We start from the raw sequence: 23,999 nt of genomic DNA on the forward strand, positions 1-23,999 counted from the left end.
AGCGACAGTCAGCTGCTTCTGAGGTGACGTTAGACCTGTGAGACGATGCTCGACTTGAACGTCTCTAATTTATTCAGCATGTTCATCATCAGTCATTGAGACAGTCAGAATACTACACAGCAAAACACATTGCCATACACACGAAATGACCTCAAAACAAATACACACAACAAACATTTTAAATACACAAACATGCACGCACGCACATACACATACACACTCATTCTCATTAACATCGGCGAGCACAGATGGAAACGTTTGGAGACCCAGGTCATTGTTTTTTTGTGTGTGTGGGGGTGGAAGTTATCATGTGGGTGGATGTATATCATCAGCACTTCCTAGTCTGATCTATAAACAAGAGAGCTGCCATTCATTTCAGTGCTGCACTTCGAACATAGGACATGAAAACGGAGGGGCGATTAATGTTGATCATCCTCAGGCTGAATGCAATCATCCCAGGTGAGTTGCACTTTAGATTCTCACCATAATCATCATGCGATCTTTTTCACGTCACCGTTTTGAGACAGCATTATGACTCGACTTGTTAAAGCTGCCCTTTATTATTGAGTGCTGGAGGTAAGCACAAAAAAAGGCAGCACCTTCCAAACCAACGACCATATCCTACTCGAAGGACAGGGCAGCTGATACATGGAACGCCATTAGTGGCAAGTAGCCCTCTAAGTCACTCACCACCCTGACCCTATGGTGTCACTGGGTCAATATCCTGCACTCCTCTCTCTAACGGCTCCCTGGGCCTACCTCCATAACAAGTGCTATAGCTGTTTTAAAAGGCAGCTCACCATCTTTTCCATGGGTATTGGGGGTAGTAAACAAACGCTATGCCAGCCAGCAACGCACACAACTCTTCAGGCATCCAATCACCCAGTAGCTAATAGCATATTGGGGCATCAGGTCGAGACATTTCCTCAGAGTGAATGTTGAGAAGCAAAGACTCTGACATAAGGACGGATAACGTGAATGCTGTAAATGTCTCTTTTTTAAAAAACTACCAGACTGTGAAACACAGGGATGGGAAGAGAAAAGACTTTATTTAAAATAGTTTGAGAAGAAACAGGGAATGTGAGTATATACCCATTGGAATAAATGACCAGTTTCCTGTTGGGAAATGCAATGCGTTTCCAGGAGACTTGATGCTTGCACTGTTATCGCCTCTCATCATTTCTCCCATGGAGATTGATTCTATGTTACAGAGCTCCTGGCCAATGAGCAGATCGCACAGTCTCCCCTGGCACTGGAAGCTGTGGAAGGCTCCACAGTGACAATGCACTGCAGCACCAATGCTTTGCTCAGCTTCGTGAAGTGGTATCAATGGCGGGGTGGACGGGATCTGAAACTTCTAATCGTCGCCTCGGGCAGCCTGGTCACAGCTGGGAAGGTTCAGGCCACTCTTGACCGGGAACAGAAACGCAGCACCTTGACCATCAGCGACATCGGGAGGGATGATGCTGCCATCTACCTCTGCGGGGTGATCACCACCGTGATGCAATCCCATGAGCATGCAGTACAGAAACCCCAGGGAGAGAAGAGCTATATCGACAGCCTCACCAGCTCAAGGTTGCGGAGTAGCAGCGATAACTGATTGAAAATGAAACTTGTGGAGCTCCTGTGTGCAATCTGGAATATGTGACGATGCTGTGGCTTTAAGGGGTTACTTTGTCCCGGTATCTTTTAACAAGACGAGTAGAGCTGGCTATTGAAGACCACTTAACTAAAAAGCTGAGGAGGCCTTGGCATTGTTTTATGGCCTCAATAGAATGTTGCCTGTTCTTACAGGTCAGGATTTCTGGGGTTTGGATTTTCCAGTAGCATCAGAAGCTGTTGGGGTCTCAGCAGAGTTGAAAACTTCAGTAGATGTCTCCTAACTGCTCCTCTCCGAATTTTCTCCTGACGACTTTTTCCACTTGGATTGGAAAACCGCATGTGGTAATCTGTGTCTGAATTGGCCGTTTTGCCAAGGAGAACATGTACGCGATGTTACTACACTGGAACAGTTAATTAGTAACAGTCACTGTGTGCATTATTCTGTGAGTTTTCTTTTGGAGTCAATTCATTTAAAAATGCTTTTTTTTTGTTTTTATGGTAAGTAATGTTCAAATAAATTGCGTTTGCATCACATCGATTACTTTGACCGGTTAAATTGCACCTCCAACACAGCAGGCTATTTCTGCCTTTAAAATAATAAAAAGTTAGGTTCTAGACTACGTTCTTCAAATAATTTGAGTGGTTCTGAACTGATCCATAACAAAATATCACTGAAATCTTACTCGATGTGAATCTAGAGTGCATGCATTTTCTAAACAATCTTTATCAGACATGTTGCACAAACATCTAGACTAGGTGAGGCTAGAAACTATTTGTTCTAAGGGCGCGACAATGCCAGTGCACACAACTAACCCTAAGATTCTCAAGTGTAACTCACCTGGATTGATTTTATTCAGGAGAAAGTGAGGACTGCAGATGCTGGAGATCAGAGTCAAAATGTGTGTCCCGGAAAAAGCACAGCAGGTCAGGCAACATCCGAGGAGCAAGAGAGTTGACGTTTCAGGCATAAGCCCTTCATCAGGAATTTCCGATGAGGAATGTTGGTCCTGATGGAGTATGTTGCTGAAAAAAAGAGACCTTGGAATACAGATTCATAGTTCCTTGAAAGTAGAGTCGAAGGTAGATAGGGTAGTGAAAGGCCATTTGGTATGCTTTCCATTATTGGTCAGAGCATCAAGTGTAGGAGTTGGGAGGTTGGAATTCCTGATGAAGGGCTTATGCCTGAATTGTCGACTCTGCTGCTCCTCGGATGTTGCCTGGCCTGCTGTGCTTTACCAGCGGCACACTTGATTTTATTATATACAATGAGGATAATCAATTGTCAATAATCATAGAAACACATACATCCTGATAGGACTGGGCAGGCTAGATGTGGGAAGAATGTTCCCGAATGTTGGGTAAGTCCAGAAGTAGGGGTCACAGTCTAAGAAGAAAGTGCAAGTTATTTAAGACCTCTATCCCTCTAATTCCTAATCATGTAAACCATACAGATGCCTTTTAAATATTGCAATTGAGCAAGCCTCCACCACTTCCTCTAGCAGCTCGTTCCACACATGTGACACTCTGCGCGAAAAAGTTGCCTCTTCGGTCCCTTTTAAATTTTTTCCCCTCTCATCCTAAACCTATGAATTCTAGTTCTGGACTCCCCCAACCCAGGCAAAAGACCTCATCTATTTACCTGATCTATGACCCTTATGATTTTGTAAACATATATGAGATCAGCATTCAATGGTCCAGGGAAAACAACGACAGACTACTCAGCTCTCCCGATAGCTCAAAGACTCCAAGCCTGGTAATATCCTAGCAAATCTTTTCTGAACCCTTTCAAATTTCACCAACATCCATCTTATAGGAGTGAAATCAGAATTGCACTCATCATGCAGTCCATGGATTGTAAGGAGAGTATATTTGATCAAGGTAAGCTTCAGGATCCGAGATTTGTTTTTGCACTCTTGGACCTGCATCACAGCGTTAATAAAGCTGATCTTTACTATCCTGTCACACGCCTGTGCAGTGGTGTTTATCTACCAGCAGAGAGTGGCAGTATGTCACTTTAAACACAAAAGGGAAACGGAGAGGATTTGAGACTTTATCATTCATTCATTCCCTGGAAGAAATATCTCGCACTCTATGGAGAGGTGGATATGCACACATATAGATATACATGGAGAGATTGCACAAACTTTTAATACACACAGTGTTTTGAAGGTGTAGGTGTGTACTGTACCTTTAAGGGAGACTGGAAGCTGGCACTGTCTTAGAAAGGCACCGAACATACTGAAAGAATTTAAACTGTAACATTTGACTATGAAACGAGTGGATTTATCATGATTTAGAAACAAATTCAAATTCGCCAAACGATTTAAATTATGCCCCTGGATATCAAAATCCATTCAAATTTGAATTTAGCATTTTCAAAATATTAAAACCAATCAAATGATGTGATGTTTTGAGACATAAAACTGGACATTTTGAACAGTGAAGGGGAGAACTGCCAAGCCACCAACAAGTACAGACTGCCAGCAGAACAGTTCTCTGGAAGGTACGTGTCTATAAGACGTTTGTTCAGGAGAACATCGAAAAGATGACAGAGGAAAATCTGCAGAGGAAGATACAAAGAGAAGATTGGACAACTGACCAATTTTGAAAAATGATTTTTTTTTGTAAATCTTTATTGGATTTTTTTATCGGGCTAGTACTGTAGAGTGGGAGGTTAAAAAATAGGTTAAAAAAAAGGAGTTGCAAGTGGTTGTTGATTTTCATATTCTCTCTAGGACTTAAAGAATAAAGCTGTTAATTTTTACTTTAAATAGTGACCGCCAGAATCGTTCCTTGCCTCTCGAATTTTAGTAGGTTACAGCACGGGGTGAATCTTTTCTATGTTGCTAGTTTAAATTAACAGAGTGGTTTACTCCATGTCATAATAGTTGTGGGATTTCATCCACGAAACGCAGTTTAGACAAATCCACTCTGAGATTAGGATAGATTTCAATATATTTGGGGTCCGTAAAAGCCCAGTCGAGTTAAACACTTGCAGGTAAGAGTTCTAGGTATTTAAATAAAACGTAGGTGAGACAATTTGTTTAATCTCGGTGACTTCTGGTTGGTGAACTTAAAAGTGAGAGAAATGGCTCATAAAATTGCTCAAGTGGTTCTGGGATTTGAAGATGATTCTCAAATTTGCCAAAGAAGTTTAAAAGGAAATAGAAAGGCCATTCTTTTAGAATAAGCAAACAAGTTAGACTTGGGTTTAGCCAAGGACAAATGTAAAATTGAATTTGTAAGGGAATGACTCAAACAGTTAGGTGTATCAGAGACACAGACAAGTGCAATAGAGCTAGAAAAGCCTAAATGACAATTGAGGAAAATGGAATTAGAAGATAAACAAAGCGAGAGAGAAAGAGAAAGAGAGAGACGAAAAGAGAAATAGAGAGAGAAGAGAGGGAGGTGGCAAAAGAGAGTGAGAGAAGTTTCTTAGCTGGGCACAGAGGGAAAGAAGAAAGGGACAGGAAGAGGGAGAGAGGGAAAAAAATGAAGCAAAGGTTCTTAGCTGAGCAAAAAGAGAGAGAATTTGAGCTTGAGACGCTGTGACTTAGTCAGCAAAGTCAAGTTAACAGGATGGAGATTGAAATAGAAAGTAGTCATATCTACAAATGTCAAAACTCTGCCACATTTTGATGGGAAAGATGTTGAAGCCTTCTTTGTTCCATTGGAAACATTCGCTAGGCAGATGGAGTGGTCCAAGGATTTATGGGTAATGCTAGTTCACGTTAAACTGGTAGGTGACCTAATGAGGTATTTGCCACGCTGTCAGATGAGGGGTCAAGTGATTATGAAGTGGTCACACTGATTATTTTAAGTGGTTATGAATTGGTACCAGAACCATATAGAAAGCAGTTCAGAAACATAAAGAAGGAACCATGTCAGACTTATGATGCATTCAAAAGAATCAAACATAGTCATTTTGATAGATGGGTGGGGAGGCTTTTAAGATAGATAAGACCGATGAGGCTCTAAGAGAGATTATTCTGCTGGAGGAGTTTAAAAACTCACTTCCGGAAATGAACAGAATTCACGTCGAAGAACAGAAAGTTCGGGAAGTGAGAAGGGCAGCAGAATGAGCAGATGAATACATGTTGGTGCATAAGACAAGCTTCCGGCCAGAACTTCGTCCTGTGAGGGATAGACGTTGGGAGAAGGGGAGATCCTACACATCGAAACAGAGTAGGGAACACTGGTAAGTGTTTACCACAGGTTAAAAAAGAAGCCAGGAGGGAGGAAACTAGGTGAAAGGCCTCAGATGTTTCCATTATGGCAACTTGGGACACGTAAAGTCACAGTGCTGATCGTTAAAGAAAGGCACTGTGGGAAAGGACGTGGTCAAAGAAGCTGAGCCAGTGGTATTAGTGAAAGTAGTAAAGGAAACCTAAAGATGAGCCAAGGAGTTACAGGAGAGTGCACAACCTAGGCAGGGGCTGGGTATGGAGTTAGTACCTGATCTCCGCAAAGAATTTTCCTCTGTGGGTAAAGTTTACTCAGAAGAACGGGGGAGACGTACAACACGTTATAATTTTGAGAGATACATGATCTAACCAGCCCTTGACAATAAGAGATCGGCGAATTTACAGACTTTCTGATCTGTTACCCGCGAGTGTGGCAATTTGTGGGACAGATGAGCAGAAATCTAAAGTGCCCTGTGTAAGATCTGGTTGGAGAGGCAAATTAAGACTGGGGAAGTTACAATGGGAGTAATTGACAGAGTTTCACTTTCAGGAATCGAGATTGTTCTTGGAAATTACTCAGCAGATCTAAGGTGGGAGTGACACCCTGTGTTGTGGAGAAGCCCGAGGAAGACCAGAAACTGAGGAGTTAAAACCGAAATATCCTTGTATTTTCCCACTCTGTTTAGTAAGAAGATCCCACTGTCATACGTCACAGCACGAAATAAACACTAGAGAGAAAAATGAAGGAGTTGAGCCCAACTTCGCAGACACCCTGTTTTACGAAAAACCTGCACAGGTACAGGGTCAGACAGAGGTGTTTCGTCCTGAAAGGCTAAGGGTCTTGCAATAGAAAGACAAGGCAATTAAAAATTGATATGTGGGTGCATACTCTGACAAGGAGGCAATGAATGTTCCTGAGGGTTATTATCTGAAAGATAGAGTCCTAAGACGGAAATGGAGACCACAGCAGGTTAGTGTAGAGGAGAAATGTGCTGAAGTGCATCAGATTGTGTTGCCAATGGCACACAGACAGGAGGTGTTACGGGTAGCACATAAGCTTGGGGTTCGAAAGATGCAGACTAAGGTTTTTTTAGATTAGATTACTTACAGTATGGAAACAGGCCCTTTGGCCCAACAAGTCCACACCAACCTGCCTAAGCGCAACCCACTCAGACCCATTCCCCTACGTTTACCCCTTCACTTAACACTACGGGCAATTTAGCGTGGCCGATTCACCTAAGATGCACATTTTTGGACTGTGGGAGGAAACCCACGCAGACACGGGGAGAATGTGCAAACTCCACTCAGTCAGTCGCCTGAGGTGGGAATTGAACCCGGGTCTCAGGCGCTGCGAGGCATCAGTGCTAACCACTCTGCCACCGTGCTGCCCATTTACAAACGCATTTTCATTGGCCTGGAATGCACAAGGATGTGGTTAACCTTTGCCATACGTGTTTACATGTCAAATGGGAGGTAAGCCACAGGCGGTATTAGTCGGTCACTTCCCAGGAATAAAAATGCGGAACCAGTATTTGTTAACCAGAATTGATGTGTTTAACAAATTTCTGAAGGCAATTCCATTATAGAGTCTTCAAGCAAAAATGTTGGGAGAGGAGTTAGTAGCTCTCTTCACGCAGTATGGGCTACACAGAGAGACTCAGTTGGACCAAAGGATAGGCTGTTTAATGAGGTCATGGATCGATGAGGTATACAGCACTTTACATCCATTGCAGATCATCCTGAATACCAAGGAGCTTTAAAAAGGTGGCATCAGACCTTGAAGACAATATTGAGAGCAGGCTGTCAGGATTACCTGAATGATTGGGATACCTTTATCCCCATTTGTATTGTTTGCCATTAGAGATGTCCCAAATCGATTCAGTTCACTCCCTTCGAGTTAATATTCGTGCATGAAGTGAGAGGCCCTTTGAAACTAATTCAGTAAAAATTGACAGGACCAAAGTCAGAGATCTCACACTTCGATTATTCATCGGAGGTGAGGGACAGATGAGATCGAATAGGTGGGTTACCTAAACAGCACCTAAAGAGGGCACAACGTAGAATGAAGCAGGTGGCAGATAAAAGCTTCGAGACTCGAACGGTTTCCCGAGGGGATGACGTATTAGTATTATTACCAGTGATAGGACATCCCTTCAAAGCAAGTTTTAGTGGTCCTGAACAAATTAAGAAAACGTTGAGTCAGTTGAACTATCTAGTAAAGATGCCATGTAGAAAAAAAAAGTATCAGGTATGTCATGTGAACATGTTGAAACCATTTTTTCGAGAGGAAGATCTGGAGAAACATGTGTTAGTTACTGTTGTGCAAAGTGTGGAATCAAATCCAGATGGGGTGGATTTTGATGTGCCTCAAAATATATCTAAAAAATGAAGAAGTCCTTGAGGAATTCGATAGGTTAGTCAAATATCTGTATTAGGAGCATCGAACAGACTTGAATGGTTTGTAACTGTAGTGTAAGGACTCATGTAAGTAATAGATAGAGAGGACTAATGCCTTTGTACATGAAGTAAACATAGGAAATACTATAGAACAACACTCCTATTGGCTTAATCCGTTCAAAGCCAGACAGGTCCAGAAGAGGTGGAGGCCATCCTCAATAAGTATATCATTCAACAAAGCCACAGCAAGTGGAGTTCATCGATTGTCTTAGTTCCCAAACCTGATGGGGCTCAAGAATTTTGCATGGATTATGGGAAGGTCAATGTCATTACAAAATCGGACTCAGACCCAAGAACTAGATTGGAGGACAGTATCCAGAAAGTTGGCGAAGCCAGTTACATCACCAAGTTGGACTTCCTGCGTGGTTACTGGCATGTACCTTTATCAGAGACAGCGAAAGAGCTTTCTGCGTTTGTATCCCCAAATGGGCTGTATCAATTTAAAGTGATGCCCTTTGGAATGAAGGATGCGCCTGCCACATTCCAAAGACTCATGAACAGTGTTGTGGTTAGGTTATCAAACTGTGTAGTCTATTTGGACGATGTAATTATCTTTAGTAAATCCTGGAAGCATCACAGGGTACAGTTGGCAGAGCTCTTCGAACAACTATGAGAAGCAAAACTGGAAATAAACTTGACAAAAGCTGTGTTCGCAAAAGCAGAGGTGACCTTCTTGGGACATTATATCAATCATGAAAGTTTGACTCTATGGAATACAAAGACGAAGGCTATCGAAGATTTTCCACGACCAGCCTCGAAGAAAGAGGTGCTTAGATTCTTGGGACTAAGCGGATTCTATCGGAAGTCTGTTCCAAACGTCAGCAGTGCAGTGGCACCATGAACCAATTTGCTGAAGACGAACACAATGTTTCGGTGGACAAAACTATGCCAGGAGGCTTTCGACCGTTTGAAAGCAACATTAACCACCCCTCCACTTTTAGCTCCACCAAACTTTTCAAAAACTTTTAAAGTTGCCAACGATGCTAGTGACATCGGAGTTGGAGTTGTACTGCTACAGGAAGATGATAATGGGACTGAACTGCCAGTTGGTTACTTTTCAAAGAAACCCAGCATCCACCAATGGAAATACTCCATGATCAAAAAATAACTATTGCATTTGGTACTGGCCTTACACCTTTTTAAGGCATACATCACAAACAATGTCCTGGAGACGGTTGTGTACCCGGATCACAACCCTCTTATATTCTTCGAACGCTGTAAAGACAAGATTATGTGACTATTTTGTTAGAGTCTTATGTTACAGACTTTCAATTTACATATCGTACATGTTGCAAGTCCTAAGAATGTAATCACAGATGCGTTATCATGGATTTAACTGATAAAGTATCGATAACATTGGCATCTATTCAATGTTTTATATATAAATATATATATGTGTGGGAAGATGTTAATACAAACTCAAATTAAAGTCATATGTCTGCCATGGTATTGTGGTTAAGGTACAAAGACAAAAAAAAACTTAAGCCATCATTTCATTATGATGTTTCATTTTTTCCTCAGGGAGTAGGTGTTATAAAGGTGTAAGTGTGCACTGCACCTTTAAGAGAGACTGGAAGCTGGCATGGCCATAGAGATGACAGAGCGTATTGAAAGAACTTCAAAAGTAAAATTTGACTGTCAAACCAATAGTGCAGTTGAGTTACCATGTAACAAAAACAAATTCATATTCTGCCAATCTGTTTAAATTATGCCCCAAGATACCAAAATCCAATCAAATTTCAATTCAGTATTTTCATAATATTAAAACCAATGAAATGATGCGATGTTTTAGGGTATAAAACAAACATTTTGAACAGTTAGGGGGAGAGTTGCCAAGCCAATAACAAGTACAGACTGCCAGCAGAACAGATATCTGAAAGGTATCTGTCTATAAAAATTTAGCACAGCAGAACATCGAAAAGACAACAGAGGAAAATCTTCAGAGGAAGAGGCAGTTTGAAAGCTGACCGGTTTTGAAAGTTGAATTTTTTTGTAAATCTCAATCCGGATTTTTTTATCGGAGGAGGTAAAAAAAAGATAGGTTCAAGAGACCAGAGTTATAAGTATTTGTTGGTTTCCATATTCTCTGTTGGACTTAAAGAATAAAGTTGTTAACTTGTACTTTAATTAGTGACCACTGGGATAATTACTTGCCTCTCGAATATTAACAGATTACACCGTGGGGTGATTTTTTTTCTGTGTTGCTAGTTTAAATTAACAGAGGGATTTACCCTGCGTCATAATATTTTGGTGCTTCCTTCTTCAATTTGAACACGTTTAGCCAGACCCACTCTGAGATTTGGACATGTTTGAATAAGTTTGGGGTACGAAAAAGCCCAGTAGAGTCAAACACTTGCAAGTTAGTGCCCTAGATCTTTAAATAAAACGTATGTGAGACAGATTTCTTTAATCTCGGTGACTTCTGTTTGGTTAAGTTGAAAGTGAGATAAATGGCTCTTAAAGTTTGTGAAGAGGTTCTGGGATTTGAAGATGATTCTCAAATTGACCAAGCAAGGTTTGAATGTAAGAAAAAAGCCATAATTTTAGAATCCGCAAAGATGTTCAATCCGCAAAAGAAAAATTGAAATTGTCAGGGAATTACTCAAACACTTAGGTATCTCAGAGAAACAGACAAGTGCAGTCGAGGTAGAAAAACTTGAAACTTGAAATACAATTAAGAAAAGTGGAGTTTACTCAGCGAGTCGTGAGTTCATGGAATGCCCTGCCAGTAGCAGTGGTGGACTCTCCCTCTTTATGGGCATTTAAGCGGGCATTGGATAGGCATATGGAGGATAGTGGGCTAGTGTAGGTTAGGTGGGCTTGGATCGGCGCAACATCGAGGGCCAAAGGGCCTTTACTGCGCTGTATTTTTCTATGTTCTATGTTCTATGTTCTATAAACAGAGGGAGAGAGGGAGAGAAAGAGAGAGAGAGAAGAAAGAGAACAAGAGAGAAGAAAGTGAAAGAGGAAAAAGAAAGAGAGAGAAGGTTCGATGCTGAGCAAAAAGAGAGAGAATTTGAACGTGAGAAGTTGCTTAGTCAGCAAAGACACGTTAACAGGATGGAGATTAAACAGAAGGCAGTGATATATACAAATATGTCAAAACTCTGCCACATTTTGATCAAAAAGATGTTGAAGCCTTCTTTATTTCATTGGAACAATTGACTCGGCAAATGCAATGGTCCAAGGATTTATGAGTAATGCTAGTTCAGGCTAAACTGGGAGGGAGAGCTGGTGAGCCGCACTGTCAGATGAGAGGTCAAGAGATTATGAAGAGGTCAAACAGGCTATTTTAAAAGCTTATGAGTTGGTACCAGAAGCATATAGACAGTGGTTCAGAAACATAAAGAAGGTACCAGGGTCAGACTTATGTCGAGTTTGAAAGAATTAAACATAGTCATGCTGATGGAACTTTAACGATGGATAGGACCTATGAAGCTCTAAGAGAGATTATTCGGCTGGATGAGTTTATAAAATCGCTTCCAAAGATTATAAGATTTCACGTGGATGAATAGAAAGTTCAGGAAGTGAGAAGGGCTGCAGAATTAGCAGATGAGTACACGTTGGTACATAGAGAAACGTCCAGGCAGAATTTTGTCCTGAGAGGGATAGAAGCTGGGAAAGGGGGAGATCCTACACTTCGCAACAAAGATTGGAGAACACTGGCAAGAGTTTACCACAGGTTAAAAAAGAAGCCCAAGAGGGTAGAAAGGAGGTAAAAGGCCTCAGGTATTTCCACTGTGGTAAAGTGGGACATTTAAAGTTACTGTGCTGATCTTTAACGAAAGGCACTGTGAGAAAAGATGTGGAAAAGAAGCTAAGCCAGTGGCATTAGCGAAAATAGTAAAGGAAACCCCAAGAAGAGCCGAGGAGCTGCAGGGGAGTGCACAGCCTAGGCAGGAGTTGGGTATGGAGTTAGTACAGAATTCCCCTCTGTGTTAAAGTTTACTCAGAAAGAAAAGGGGAGAAGGAGAAGAAGTTGTAAGTTTGTGAGATACAAAGTCTAACCAGTCGCTGATAGTAAGAGATGAGCAAATTTGCACTCCTTCTGCTCTGTTACCCGAAAGTGTGGTAATTTGTGGGATAGATGGACAAATATTCAGTGTTCCCCTATGTAAGATCTGGTTGGAGTGCCAACTCCAGACTGGGGAAGTTACAGTGGGAGTGATTGACAGTGTTAGTTCCAGGAATTCAGTTTGTTCTTGGGAATGGTTGAGCAGGATCCAAGGTGGGAGTGACACCCCTTGTTGTGGAAAAGCCAAAGGAAGACCAAGAAACTGAGGAGGTGACACAGAAGTGTTCTGGTATTTTCCCAGACTGTGTAGTAACCAGATCCCACTATCATAAGTCACAGCATGAAGCAAAACCTAAATAGAAAGATGAAGGAGTTGAAGTTTAGTTAACAGACACCCTGTTTAACATAATGGTACAGGAAGACCTGAACAGAGAGAGTGTTTAGTCTTGAAAGGCTAAGGGACTTGCAATGGAAACACGAGATGATTTTTTAAAATGTGGATGTGTACTCTGAAATGTAGGCAGAGAATATTCCGGAGGGTTATTATCTGAAAGATAGAATCCTAGGATGGAAATTGAGACCATGGCCGGTTAGTGCAGAGGAGAAATGGGTGGAAGAGCACCAGATTATGTTGTTGGTAGCATACAGGTCGGAGGTGTTACAGGTAGCACATGAACTACCTGTAGGAGGTCACTTTGGGGTACGAAAGACTCAGGCTAAGGTTCAAATCATTTTTATTGACCTGGAATGCACAAGGGTGTGGTTGACTTTGGCCAAATGATAGGTAAGCCACGGGTGGTAAGAAAACCAGCACATTTGCTGCCAATTCCCGCAGTTGAAGAATCTTGCATGCGGGTTTTATTTGTTTGTGTAGGATCCCTCCCGGAAACGGAAAATGGGAACCAGTATTTGTAACACAAAATGAATGTGCCTACCAGATTTCAAGCGGCAATTCCATTACGGAGTATCAAGGCAAAAAGGAGTGCAGAAGAATTATTAGCTTTCTTCACGTAGTATAGGCTACCTGGAGAGATTTAGTCGGACCAAAGGTCAAGTTTTACTGCCAGGCTGTTTAAGGAGGTAATGTGGAAAGCTTAGGGAGACAGCAATTTAAATCCAATGCGTATCATCTGAATCCCAGGGAGGTTTAGAAAAGTGGCATCAGACCTTGAAGACCATGTTGAGAGCTTACAGTCAGGATTACCAGAATGATCGGGATAAAGGTGTCCCATTCATATCATTTGCCATGAGAGATGCCACAAACGAACCTACTCAGTTTACTCCCTTTGAGTTAATATTCGTTCATGAACTGAGAGGCCCTTTGAAATTAATTAAGTAAAACTTGACCAGACCAAAGTCGGAGATGTCACACTTAGGTTATGTATGGAAGGTGAAGGAGAGATTGAATTGAGTAGATGAGTGTACTAAACAGCACCAAAATAGGGCGCAGCATAGGATGAAGCAGGTGGCAATAAAAGCTTTGAGACTCAGACTTCTTCCCGAGGGGATAACATATTAGTATTGTTACCAGTGATAGGACATCCCTTCAAAGCCAGGATTAGTGGTTCCTATCAAATTGAGAAAAAGTTGAGTCAGATCAACTATCTAGTAAAGATGACAGATAGAAAAAAAAAGTATCAGGTATGTCATGTGAACATGTTGAAACCGTATTATGGGAGAGGGAAAGAACTGGAGAAACACGTGTGAGTTACTGCCATGCAGAGTGAGGAATCAAATCCAGAATGTGTGGATTTTGATGTGCCTCAAAATATGCTAAAAAATAGAAGTCCTTGAGGAGTGTGAAGGTTTCGCAAGCTATCAGTCTCAGAAGCATAGAACGCAGTTAAAGATTTGTTCCTGCAGTATAAGGACATAAATAAGAATCAGTTGGGAGGTCTAATGCTATTGTACATGAAGTAGATGAAGGAAGTACTACTCCAATAAAACAACAAGTCTATCACCTTAATCATTTCAAAGCCAGACAGGCCCAGAAGGAGGTGGCAGTCATGCTGGAGGATATTATTGAACCAATTCAGAGTGAATGGTGTTCACTGATCATCTTAGTTCCCAAACCAGATGGGACTCAATCATTTAACATGCATTATCAGAAGGTCAACGCCGTTATAAAATCAGACTCATACCCAATACCGAGATCAAAGGGTTAAATCCAGGAAGTTGGACAAGCTAGTTACATCACCAAGTTGGACTTATTGCGTGGTTATGGGCAGGTACGTTTATCAGAGAAGGTGAAAAAAAACTTTTGCGTTTGTAACCCCAAGTGGGCTGTATCCATTCAAAGTGATGCCCTCTGGAATGAAGAACACGCCATCCACGTTCCAAAGACTCATGAACAGGGTTGTGGCTCGACTAACAAACTGTGTAGTCTGTTTGGATGATGTAGTGATCTTTAGTAAGTGTGCACATGGTACAGTTGGCAGAGCTCTTTAAATGACTACGAGAATCAAAACTGATAATGAACTTGAACAAAGCTGAATTCGCGAAAGCAGAGGTGATGTTCTTAGAACATAACATCGTTCATGTAAGGTTGACCCCACAGAACTCAAAGACAAAGACCGTCGAGGAATTTCCATGACCAACCTCGAAGAAAGAGGTGCTTCGATTCTTGGGACTAAATGGACTCTATCGCAAGTTTGGTCCAAACTTCATCAATTTAATGGCACTGTTAACTGATTTGCTGAAGAAGAACACAAAGTTTCGGTGGGCAGAACAGTGCCAGGAGGCATTCGACCATTTGCAAGCAATATTAATCACCGCACCAGTTTTAGCTACACCAAACTTTACAAAACCTTTTTAAATTGCCATCGATGCTGGTGACGTAGGTGTTGAAGCTGTACTGCTGCAGGAAAATAATGATGGGATTGAACTGGCAGTTTTGAAGAAATTCAGCATCCACTAGAGGAAATACTCCATGATCGAAACAAAACTATTAATTTTGGTACTGGCCTTGCAAGATTTTAAGTTGTATGTCATGAACAATTTGTCAGAGACTGTCATGTGTATGGATCACAATCCTCTTGCATTCTTGGAACGCTGTCAACACAAGAATATGCCACCATTTTGTTGGAATCCCACTTTTAATTTACATATCATGCATGTTGCAGGTCATAAAAATGTAATCACAGATGATTTATTGCAAATTTAACTGATAAAGTATACAAAAGATTAATATCTATTCAATGTCATATTTGTGTGGGAAGAAGTTCATATGAACGCAGATTAAAGTCATATGGATGTCATGGTATCGTCCTTAAGGTATAGAGACAAAAAAACTCAAGACATCATTTCATTATGATAGTTCATTTTTCTTAAGGAGGGAGGTGTTATGAAGGTGTAGGTATGTACTGTATTTTAAGGGACACTGGAAGCGGGCACGGTCTCGGAGAGGCACATGCGAAAAGAACTTAAAATGTAACATTTGATTGTGAAATCAATGGTGCAGATGACTAGCCATGATACAAAAACAAATTCAAATTCTGCCAATCAGTTTACATTATGCCCCAAAGATACCAAAATCCAAACAAACTTGAAACTTTATTTGATAGTAATAGAACCAATGAAAAGAGCTAATGTTTTGGGGTATAAAACCAGGCATTTTGAAACGTTAGGGGAAGAACTGCCAATCCCCAGCAAGTACAGACCACCAGCAGAACAGCTCTTTGAAATGCACCTGTCTATAAGACGTTTGTGCAGCAGAACATCGAAAAGACGACAGAGGAAAATCTGGATAGTGTGATGAAGATGAGGGTGCATTGTACCTTTAAGAGAGTTAAAAGCAACAGAACTGCCTCACAGAACCAAGTGTTCTGAAAAAAGTTATAATGGAACCTTTTGGTCAGCAGTTAGTGTAGCTGGTTGCCTGGAGACAAAACAGAATTCGACTTCTGCCGATCAGTTCAAATTATGCCCCCCAAAAAATCAAATTCCAATCAAGTTTGAATTTCAGGTATTAGCAATCTTAAAAGCCGATAACAAAATCCGATGCTTTGGCAGTATAAGACCAGGGAAAATTGAACAGTTGGGAGGAGAATTGCCAAGGCAGCATGTAGAGACTGCCGGGAAAAAAACTCTCTTCAAGGTATCTTTATCATCAGTCACCTGTGAAGCAGAATCCCATAGAAGAAGGAAAAAAAACTGGAATGCAGAGGGGAAGAGAAAGCTGCCTGGTTTTGAGAGAAGAAGTCTTGTTTTGTAAATCTTAATCGGGGGGGGGGGGGGAGGTGTTTATCGGACTAGTATTGTAGACGGGGATGGTAAAAGATGGGCTCGAGGAAGGAGGTGTAAATAGTTGTTAATTAGTTATTCTCTGTTATACTTCAAGAAATAAAGTTGTTAATTTTCACTTCAAACAGATTGCTGCACGGGGTAAGTCTTTTCTGTGTTGCTGGTTAAATTAACCAGGAGAGATTACCCGGTGTCATACCAGATTTGGGCGGCTCGTCATCTGGATTTGAACTGGTTTACAGAGATTAGGATAGATTTAGGGGGACGAAAATTGCCAGCAGATTTAAACGCTTGCAGGTTAGTGCCCGAGATCTAGAAATAAAAAAAGTAGATAAGACAATTTGTTTAATTTCGGTGACTTCTGGTTGGTTAAGTTAAATGTGAGACAATTGGTTCTTAAAATTGCTAAAGACGTTCTGGGATTTGAGGATGATTCTCAGATTTGCCAAGTAAGTGTAGAAAGAAAGAAAAAGGCCATACTTTTTAGAGTAAGCAAACAAATTTAACCGAGGACAAAAGTAAACCTGAAATTGTCAGGGAATTACTCAAACACTTAGGTGTGCCAGAGAAACAGGTAAGTGCAGTGGAGGTAGAAAACCTTAAATTACAATTCAGCAAAATGGAGTTAGAAGATAAACAAAGAGGGAGAGGGGGAAAGAGAAAGGGAAAGAGAGAGAAGACAGGAGAGAGGAAAAAGAGAGTGAGAAAAGGTTCTTAGCTGAGCAAAGAGAGAGAGAGAGAAGAGAGGGAGAGAGAAAAACAGCGAGGGAGGAAAACGAAAGAGAGAAGGTTCGAAGCTGAGCAAAAAGAGGCAGCATTTGAACTTGAGAAGTTGTGACTTACTCAGCAAAGCCAAGTTAACAGGATGGAGATTAAAATGCAAGGTAGTGATATATATATAAATATGTCAAAATTCTGCAATATTTTAATGAGAAAAATGTTGAAGTCTTCTTTATTTCATTGGAAAAATTGGATAAGCAGATGGAGTGTTCCGAGGGTCTATGGGTAATGCTAGTTCAAACTGAATGCGGAGACAGAGCTAGTAAGATGCACTGTCAGGAGAGGGTGTCAAGAGATTATGAAGAGGTTAAACAGACTATTTTAAGTGCTTACGAATTGGTACCAGAAGCATATAGGCAGTGGTTCAGAAACACAAAGAAGGAACCAGATCAGATTTATGTTGAGTTTGAAAGATTATAAACATAGTCATTTTGACCGATGGGTGCATGCTTTGAAAATAGATACTACCTTTGAGGCTCTAAGAGAGATTATTCTGCTGAAGGAGTTTAAAAACTCAATGGTAAGAATTCACGTGGAGGAACAGAAAGTTCAGGAATTGAGAAGGAAAGCAGACTTAGCAGATCGGTACATGTTGGTGTATAAGACAAGCTTCCTGCCAGAACTTCGTCCTGTGAAAGATAGAAGTTGGGAGAAGAGGAGGTCCTACACTGCGAAAACAAGGGCAGAGAGCACTGTTAAGACTTTACCACGGGATAAAACAGAAGCCCACAAGGGTGGAAAAGAGGGAAAAGGCCTCAGGTGTTTCCACTGTGGTAAAGTGCGAGATGGAAAGTCACAGTGCTGGTCGTTAAAGAAAGGCGCTAAGGGAAAATATGTAGTTATAGAAGCTAAGCCAGTAGAGTTAGTGAAGGTCGTATATGAAACCCCAAGAAGACCCAAGGAGCTCCAGGAGAGTGCACAGCCCAGGCAGGGGCTGGGTATGGAGTTAGCACCTGATCTCTACAAAGAATTCACCTCTGTGGGTAATGTTTACTCAAAAAGAACAGGGGGAGAAGAGCAGGAAGTTATAATTTTGAGAAATACAGGATCTAACCATTCGCTGATAGTAAGGGATGAGCAAATGCGCACTCTTTCCAATCTGTTATCCGAGAGTGTGGCAATTTATGGGATAGATGGACAGAAATTTAGCGTTCCCCTATGTAAGATCAGGTTGGAGTGCCACCTCAAGACTGGGCAAGTAGCAGTGGGAGTGATTGACAGAGTGTCAGTTCCGGGAATTCAGTTTGTTCTTGGGAATGATTTGGCAGGTTCCAAGGTGGGAGTGATACCCTTTGTTGTGGAGACGCCAAGGTCAGACCAAGAAACTGAGGAGTTAGAAACAGAAATATCCTCGCATTTTTCCCAGACTGTGTAGTAACCAGATCCCACCATCATAAGTCACAGCACGATGTGAAAAGCAAAGAGGATAATGAAGGAGCTGCGATTCTGTTAGCAGACACACTGTTTGACATAATAGTGCAGGAAAAACCTGAACAGGGAGAGGGTCAGACAGAAGTGTTTAGTCCTGAAAGGCTAAAGGACATGCAACAGCACGACAAGATTAAAAAAAAAAGCTATATTTGTGGTACTCTGAAATGGAAGGCAGAGAATATTCCTGAGGGTTATTACCTGAAAGATGGAATCCTGAGATGGAAATGGAGACCACAGCAGGTTAGTGCAGAGGAGAAATGGGCCGAAGTGCACCAGATTGTGATGCCAGTAGCAGACAGATAAGAGGTGTTACGCGTAGGTTACGAGCTACCTGTAGGAGGTCACCTTGGGGTTCGACAGATTCAGACTAAGGTACAAAAATATTTTTATTGACCTGGAATATGCAAGGATATGGTTAACTTTTGCCGTACGTGGTACACATGACAACTGGTAGGTCAGCCACAGGCGGTAATAGTATCAGTACCTTTGTTGCCAATTGCCACATTTGTAGAACCTTTCAGAAGGGTTGTAATTGATTGTGTAGGTCCCCTCCTGAGAATGTAAATTGGGAACCAGTACTTGTCACCCATAATGGATACGTCCAACAGATGTCAGAGGCAATTCCATTACGGAGTATCAAGGGAAAAAGGGTGGTAGAGGAGTTAGTAGCTTTCTTCACACGGTATGGGATACCCAGAGAGATTCAGTCGGACCAAGCGTCATATTGCTCGGCTGTTTAGGGAGATTATGCATAGCACACGTATAAAGCACATTAAAACCAGTGTGTATCATTCTGAATCCCAGGGAGCTTTAGAAAGGTGGCATCAAACCTTGAAGACCATGCTGAGAGCATACTATCAGGACAACCGAATGATTGGCATAAACGTATCCCAATCATATTATTTGCCATTAGAGATGCCCCAAATGAATCTACTCAACTCACTCCCTTTGCGTTAATATTCAGGCATGAAGTGAGAAACCCTTTCAAATTAATTAAAGTAAGATTCACAGGACCAAAGTCGGAGATCTCACACTTAGATTATGTATCGGAGGTGAGGGAGAGATCATACAGAGTAGGTGAGTTAGCTAAACAGCACCTAAACAGAGCACAGCATAGAATGAAGCAGGTGGCAAGTAAAAGATCTGAGACTCGTGCAGGACATCATCCAACCGAGCCAGAACAAATAGAGTTCACTGATTGCCTTTGTTCCCAAATTGAATGGGACTCAATGATTCTGCGTGGATTATCGGAAGGTCAAGGCTGTTACACAATCAGACTCATATCTAATTCCTAGTTTGGAGGACTGTATCAAGAAAGTCTGACAAGCCATTTACATCACCAAACTGGAATTAATGCGTGGTTACTGGCAGGTACGTTTATCAGAGACAGCAAAAGACACTTCTGTCTTTGTAACCCCAAATGGGCGATATCAATTTAAAGTGATGCCCTTTCAAATGACTCATCACGATAACTCATGAATAGAGTTGTGGTTGGGTTAATAAACTTTGCAGTCTATTTAGACGATGTAGTCATCTTTAGTAAGTCCTGGAAAGATCACATAGTACAGTCGCCAGAGCTCTTTGAATGACTCCGAGAAGCGAAACTAGTGATAAACTTAAATAAGACTGAATTCGCAAAAGCCGAGGTGACGTTCTTCTGACAGAACATCGGTCATGGAAGGTTTGACCCAACTGAACGCAAAAGTGAAGGCCGTCGAGGAATTTCCATGACCAACCATGAAGAATGAGATGCTTCGATTCTTAGAATTCTATCGGAAGTTTGTTCCAAACTATAGCACTGTAGTGGCACCGTTATAGATTTGCTGAAGAAGAGCACAAAGTTTCGGTGGACAGAACAATGCCAGGAGGCATTCGACCGTTTGAAAGCAATATTAGCCACCAAACCAGTTTTAGGCCACACTAAACGTTTCAAAATCTTTCAAAGTCGCCATCGATGCTCATGGCATAGGAGTTGGATCTGTACTGCTATGGGAAGATGAGGATGGGATTGAACTGCCAGTTGGTTGCTTTCCGAAGAAGTTCGAGATCCACCACAGGAAATACTCCACAATCGAGAAGACAGTATTGAGTTTGGTACTGGCCTTACAACATTTTATTGTGTATGTCACGAACAATGTGACGGAGATAGTTGTGTACACCAACTACAATTCGCTTAAATTCTTAGAACGCTTTAAAGACAAGAATATGAGACTATTTCGTTGGAGTCTGAGTCACAGACTTTTCATTTAAAAATAAAAAAATCAATCTTAAGAATTTAATCACAAATGTGCTATTGCAGATTTAACTGATCGAGCATAGATGAGATTTGTACTTATTTAATGTTGTATATACACAGATATTTGATTAGATTAGATTACATTAAAGTGTGGAAACAGGCCCTTCGGCCCAACAAGTCCACACCGACCCACAACCCACCCATACCCCTATATTTACCCCTTTACCTAACACTACGAGCAACTTAGCGTGGCCAATTCACCCTGACCTGCACATCTTTGGACTGTGGGAGGAAACCGGAGCACCCGGAGGAAACCCCACGCAGACACGAAGGGGAGAACGTGCAAACTCCACACAGCCAGTCGCCTGAGGCGGGGGGAGGGGGAAGGGTGGAGGGGGGGAATAAGTTAAAATGAACTTATATTAAAGTTACCTGCACGTTAGGGTATTGTGTTTTAAAAAATGGGGGAAAAGCCATCTTTTCATTACGATGATTCTTTGCTTTTTCTTAGTGGGGGTGTTATGAAGCTGTGTATGTATTGTACCTTTAAGAGATTTTAAAGTAACAGATCTACCTGACAGCATCATGTGTTCTGAAAAAAAGATATAATGGAACCTTTTGGCCCAGCAGTTACTATACCTGGTTGCCTGGAGACAAAAGCAGATTCAAATTAGGTCAATCAGTTTAAATTATTTTAAAAACAAACAAATTCCAATCAAGTTTGAATTTAATATATTGACGATCTTAAAAGGCAATGACACAACCCAATGCTTTGCGGGTATAAAACAAGGCAAAATGTAATAGTTGGAAGGAGAACAGCCAAGCCAGCATGGAAAGACTGCCCGAAATAAATCACTCTTAAAGGTACCTTTATCGATCAGTAACCTGGGAAGCAGAATCCCACTGAAGATGGGGAAAAAACTGGAATACAGAGAAGAACTGAAAGCTGCCTGGTTTTGAGAGAAGTTTTATTTTGTGAATCTGAATAGGGACTTTTATCGGACTAGTATTGTAGAAGGGGAATGGAAAGAAAAGTTGGAGGAAGGAGTTGTAAATAGTTGTTAGTTAATTTTTCTCTGTTATACTTTAAGAAATAAAGTTGATCATTTTCCCTTTAAACAGTTCTTGATCTCTCGAATTTTCACAGATTACTGCACGGGATAAATATTTTCTGTGTTGCTGGTTTAAATTAAGCAGGAGAGGTTATCCCATGTTGCAAAAAGAGAAAGATGCAAAGGCAAGATTCGACAGCTGACCGGTTTTAAAAGTTGCATTTTTTTTTTGTAAATCATAATCAGGATTTTTTTTCTCTCTCGGGCCAGCATTGTAGAGTGGGAGGTAAAAGATAAGTTTCCGAGAAAGGAGTTGGAAATAGTTGTTGGTTTTAATATTTTGTGTTGGACTCAATCTGTGAGTGTGTGCGTGTGTATATCTCAGTGTATATGTGCGTGCATGTCTCTGTGTATCCAAGTCTATGTGTTTGTGTGTATATCTGTCTGTGTGTATGTTCACCTCTGCGTGTATCACAGTCTTTGTGTTGTGTCTGTGTGTGAATCTCTGTGTATGTATATCTCAGTCTGTTAATGTGTCACAGTATGTGTATGTCTCTCTGTGTGTTTGTAACTATGTGTGTGAGCACGACTCTGTTTATCTATGTCTCTGTGTTGGTATCTCTTTTTGTATTGTTATATTTTGTGTATCTATATCGCTCTGTTTGTATCTAACACACACGCTCACAACTGAGACACACATAAAACGAACTGAGAGGCATACACTCACACATACAAAGCCTGAGGTACACACACACAGACTTAGATACAAACATACACGCACACACATACACACACAAAGACTGACATACCAAACTGAGACGGAGATATGTACAGACAGACTTAGATAATGTCATGCACGCACACACAGACTTAGATACAGGCATGCATGCACATACAGAATTAGACACAGGGATGCATGCACACAGAGTTAGAAACAGGCATGCACACATACACATACAGACAGACTGAGGTACAGGCATGCATGCACATACAGACTTAAATATAGGCATGCATGCACATACAAATTTAGATACAGGCATGCATGCACATACTGACTTAGATACAGGCATGCACGCAGATATAGACTTAGATATAGGCATGCACGCACATACAGTCTTAGATACAGGCATGCATGCATATACAGAATTAGATGAAGGCATGTACGCTCATACCGACTTAGATATAGGCATGCACGCTCCTACAGACTTAGATACAGGCATGCACGCATATACAGAATTAGATGAAGGCATGTACACTCATACCGACTTAGATTTAGGTATGCACGCTCATACAGACTTAGATACAGGCATGCACGCACATACAGAATTAGATGAAGGCATATACACTCATACCGACTTAGACATAGGCATGCACACACACTCACAAATATAGATGATCAGAATTTCTCAGAGATGCCCACAGGCATAGATATACACACACAGCCTTAGTTACACAAAGATGTAGGTGCACACAGATATACGTACACGCATAGAGATATCCACACACAGACTTACACATACACATACTCCGTGTCCCATTCATGTGTTACTGGCTGGGCCCAGGATTTATTGACCTGTTCTGAATAGCGCCCTTTGAGAAGGTGGTGGTAAGCTGCCTTCCTGAACCGCTTCTATCCAACTGTTGGAGGGTAGACCAACAATGTCCCTTGGGGGGGGTGGGGGGGGGGGATCCAGGAAGGAACGGCCAATATATTTCCGAGTCGAGATGGTGAGGGGGATCTTGCAGGGGGTGGTGTTCCCGTGTATCTGCTGTCCCTTCTCCTTCTGGATGGAAGTGGTCGTGGGATTGGAAGGTGCTGTCTGAGGAACCACAGTAAATTAAGTCCGGACAGCTGAGAGAGAGAGAGAGCGAGAGAGAGAGAGAGAGAGAGTTACCAGTGACCTCAATAAGAGGAGGTGCACAGACACTTCCGCTGTCCTCACTCTCAGTGACCAAGGTAGATAATGCTAACAGGTGGTTGTCACTCTACCTAGTGTTTG

At 41.5% G+C, this 23,999-nt stretch overlaps 1 gene segment (V, D, J or C); it reads left to right on the forward strand.

Annotated features, from left to right (window-relative positions):
- The first annotated feature begins 312 nt into the window (after positions 1 to 312).
- Positions 313 to 2,140, forward strand: LOC122543602. The segment is given in 2 exon segments: positions 313 to 459; positions 1,212 to 2,140. Coding segments are annotated over 2 exon segments (447 nt in total).
- Positions 2,141 to 23,999: the final 21,859 nt, after the last annotated feature.

Source organism: Chiloscyllium plagiosum, chromosome 44, assembly GCF_004010195.1.
Source record: "Chiloscyllium plagiosum isolate BGI_BamShark_2017 chromosome 44, ASM401019v2, whole genome shotgun sequence".
Taxonomy (NCBI): Eukaryota; Metazoa; Chordata; class Chondrichthyes; order Orectolobiformes; family Hemiscylliidae; genus Chiloscyllium; species Chiloscyllium plagiosum.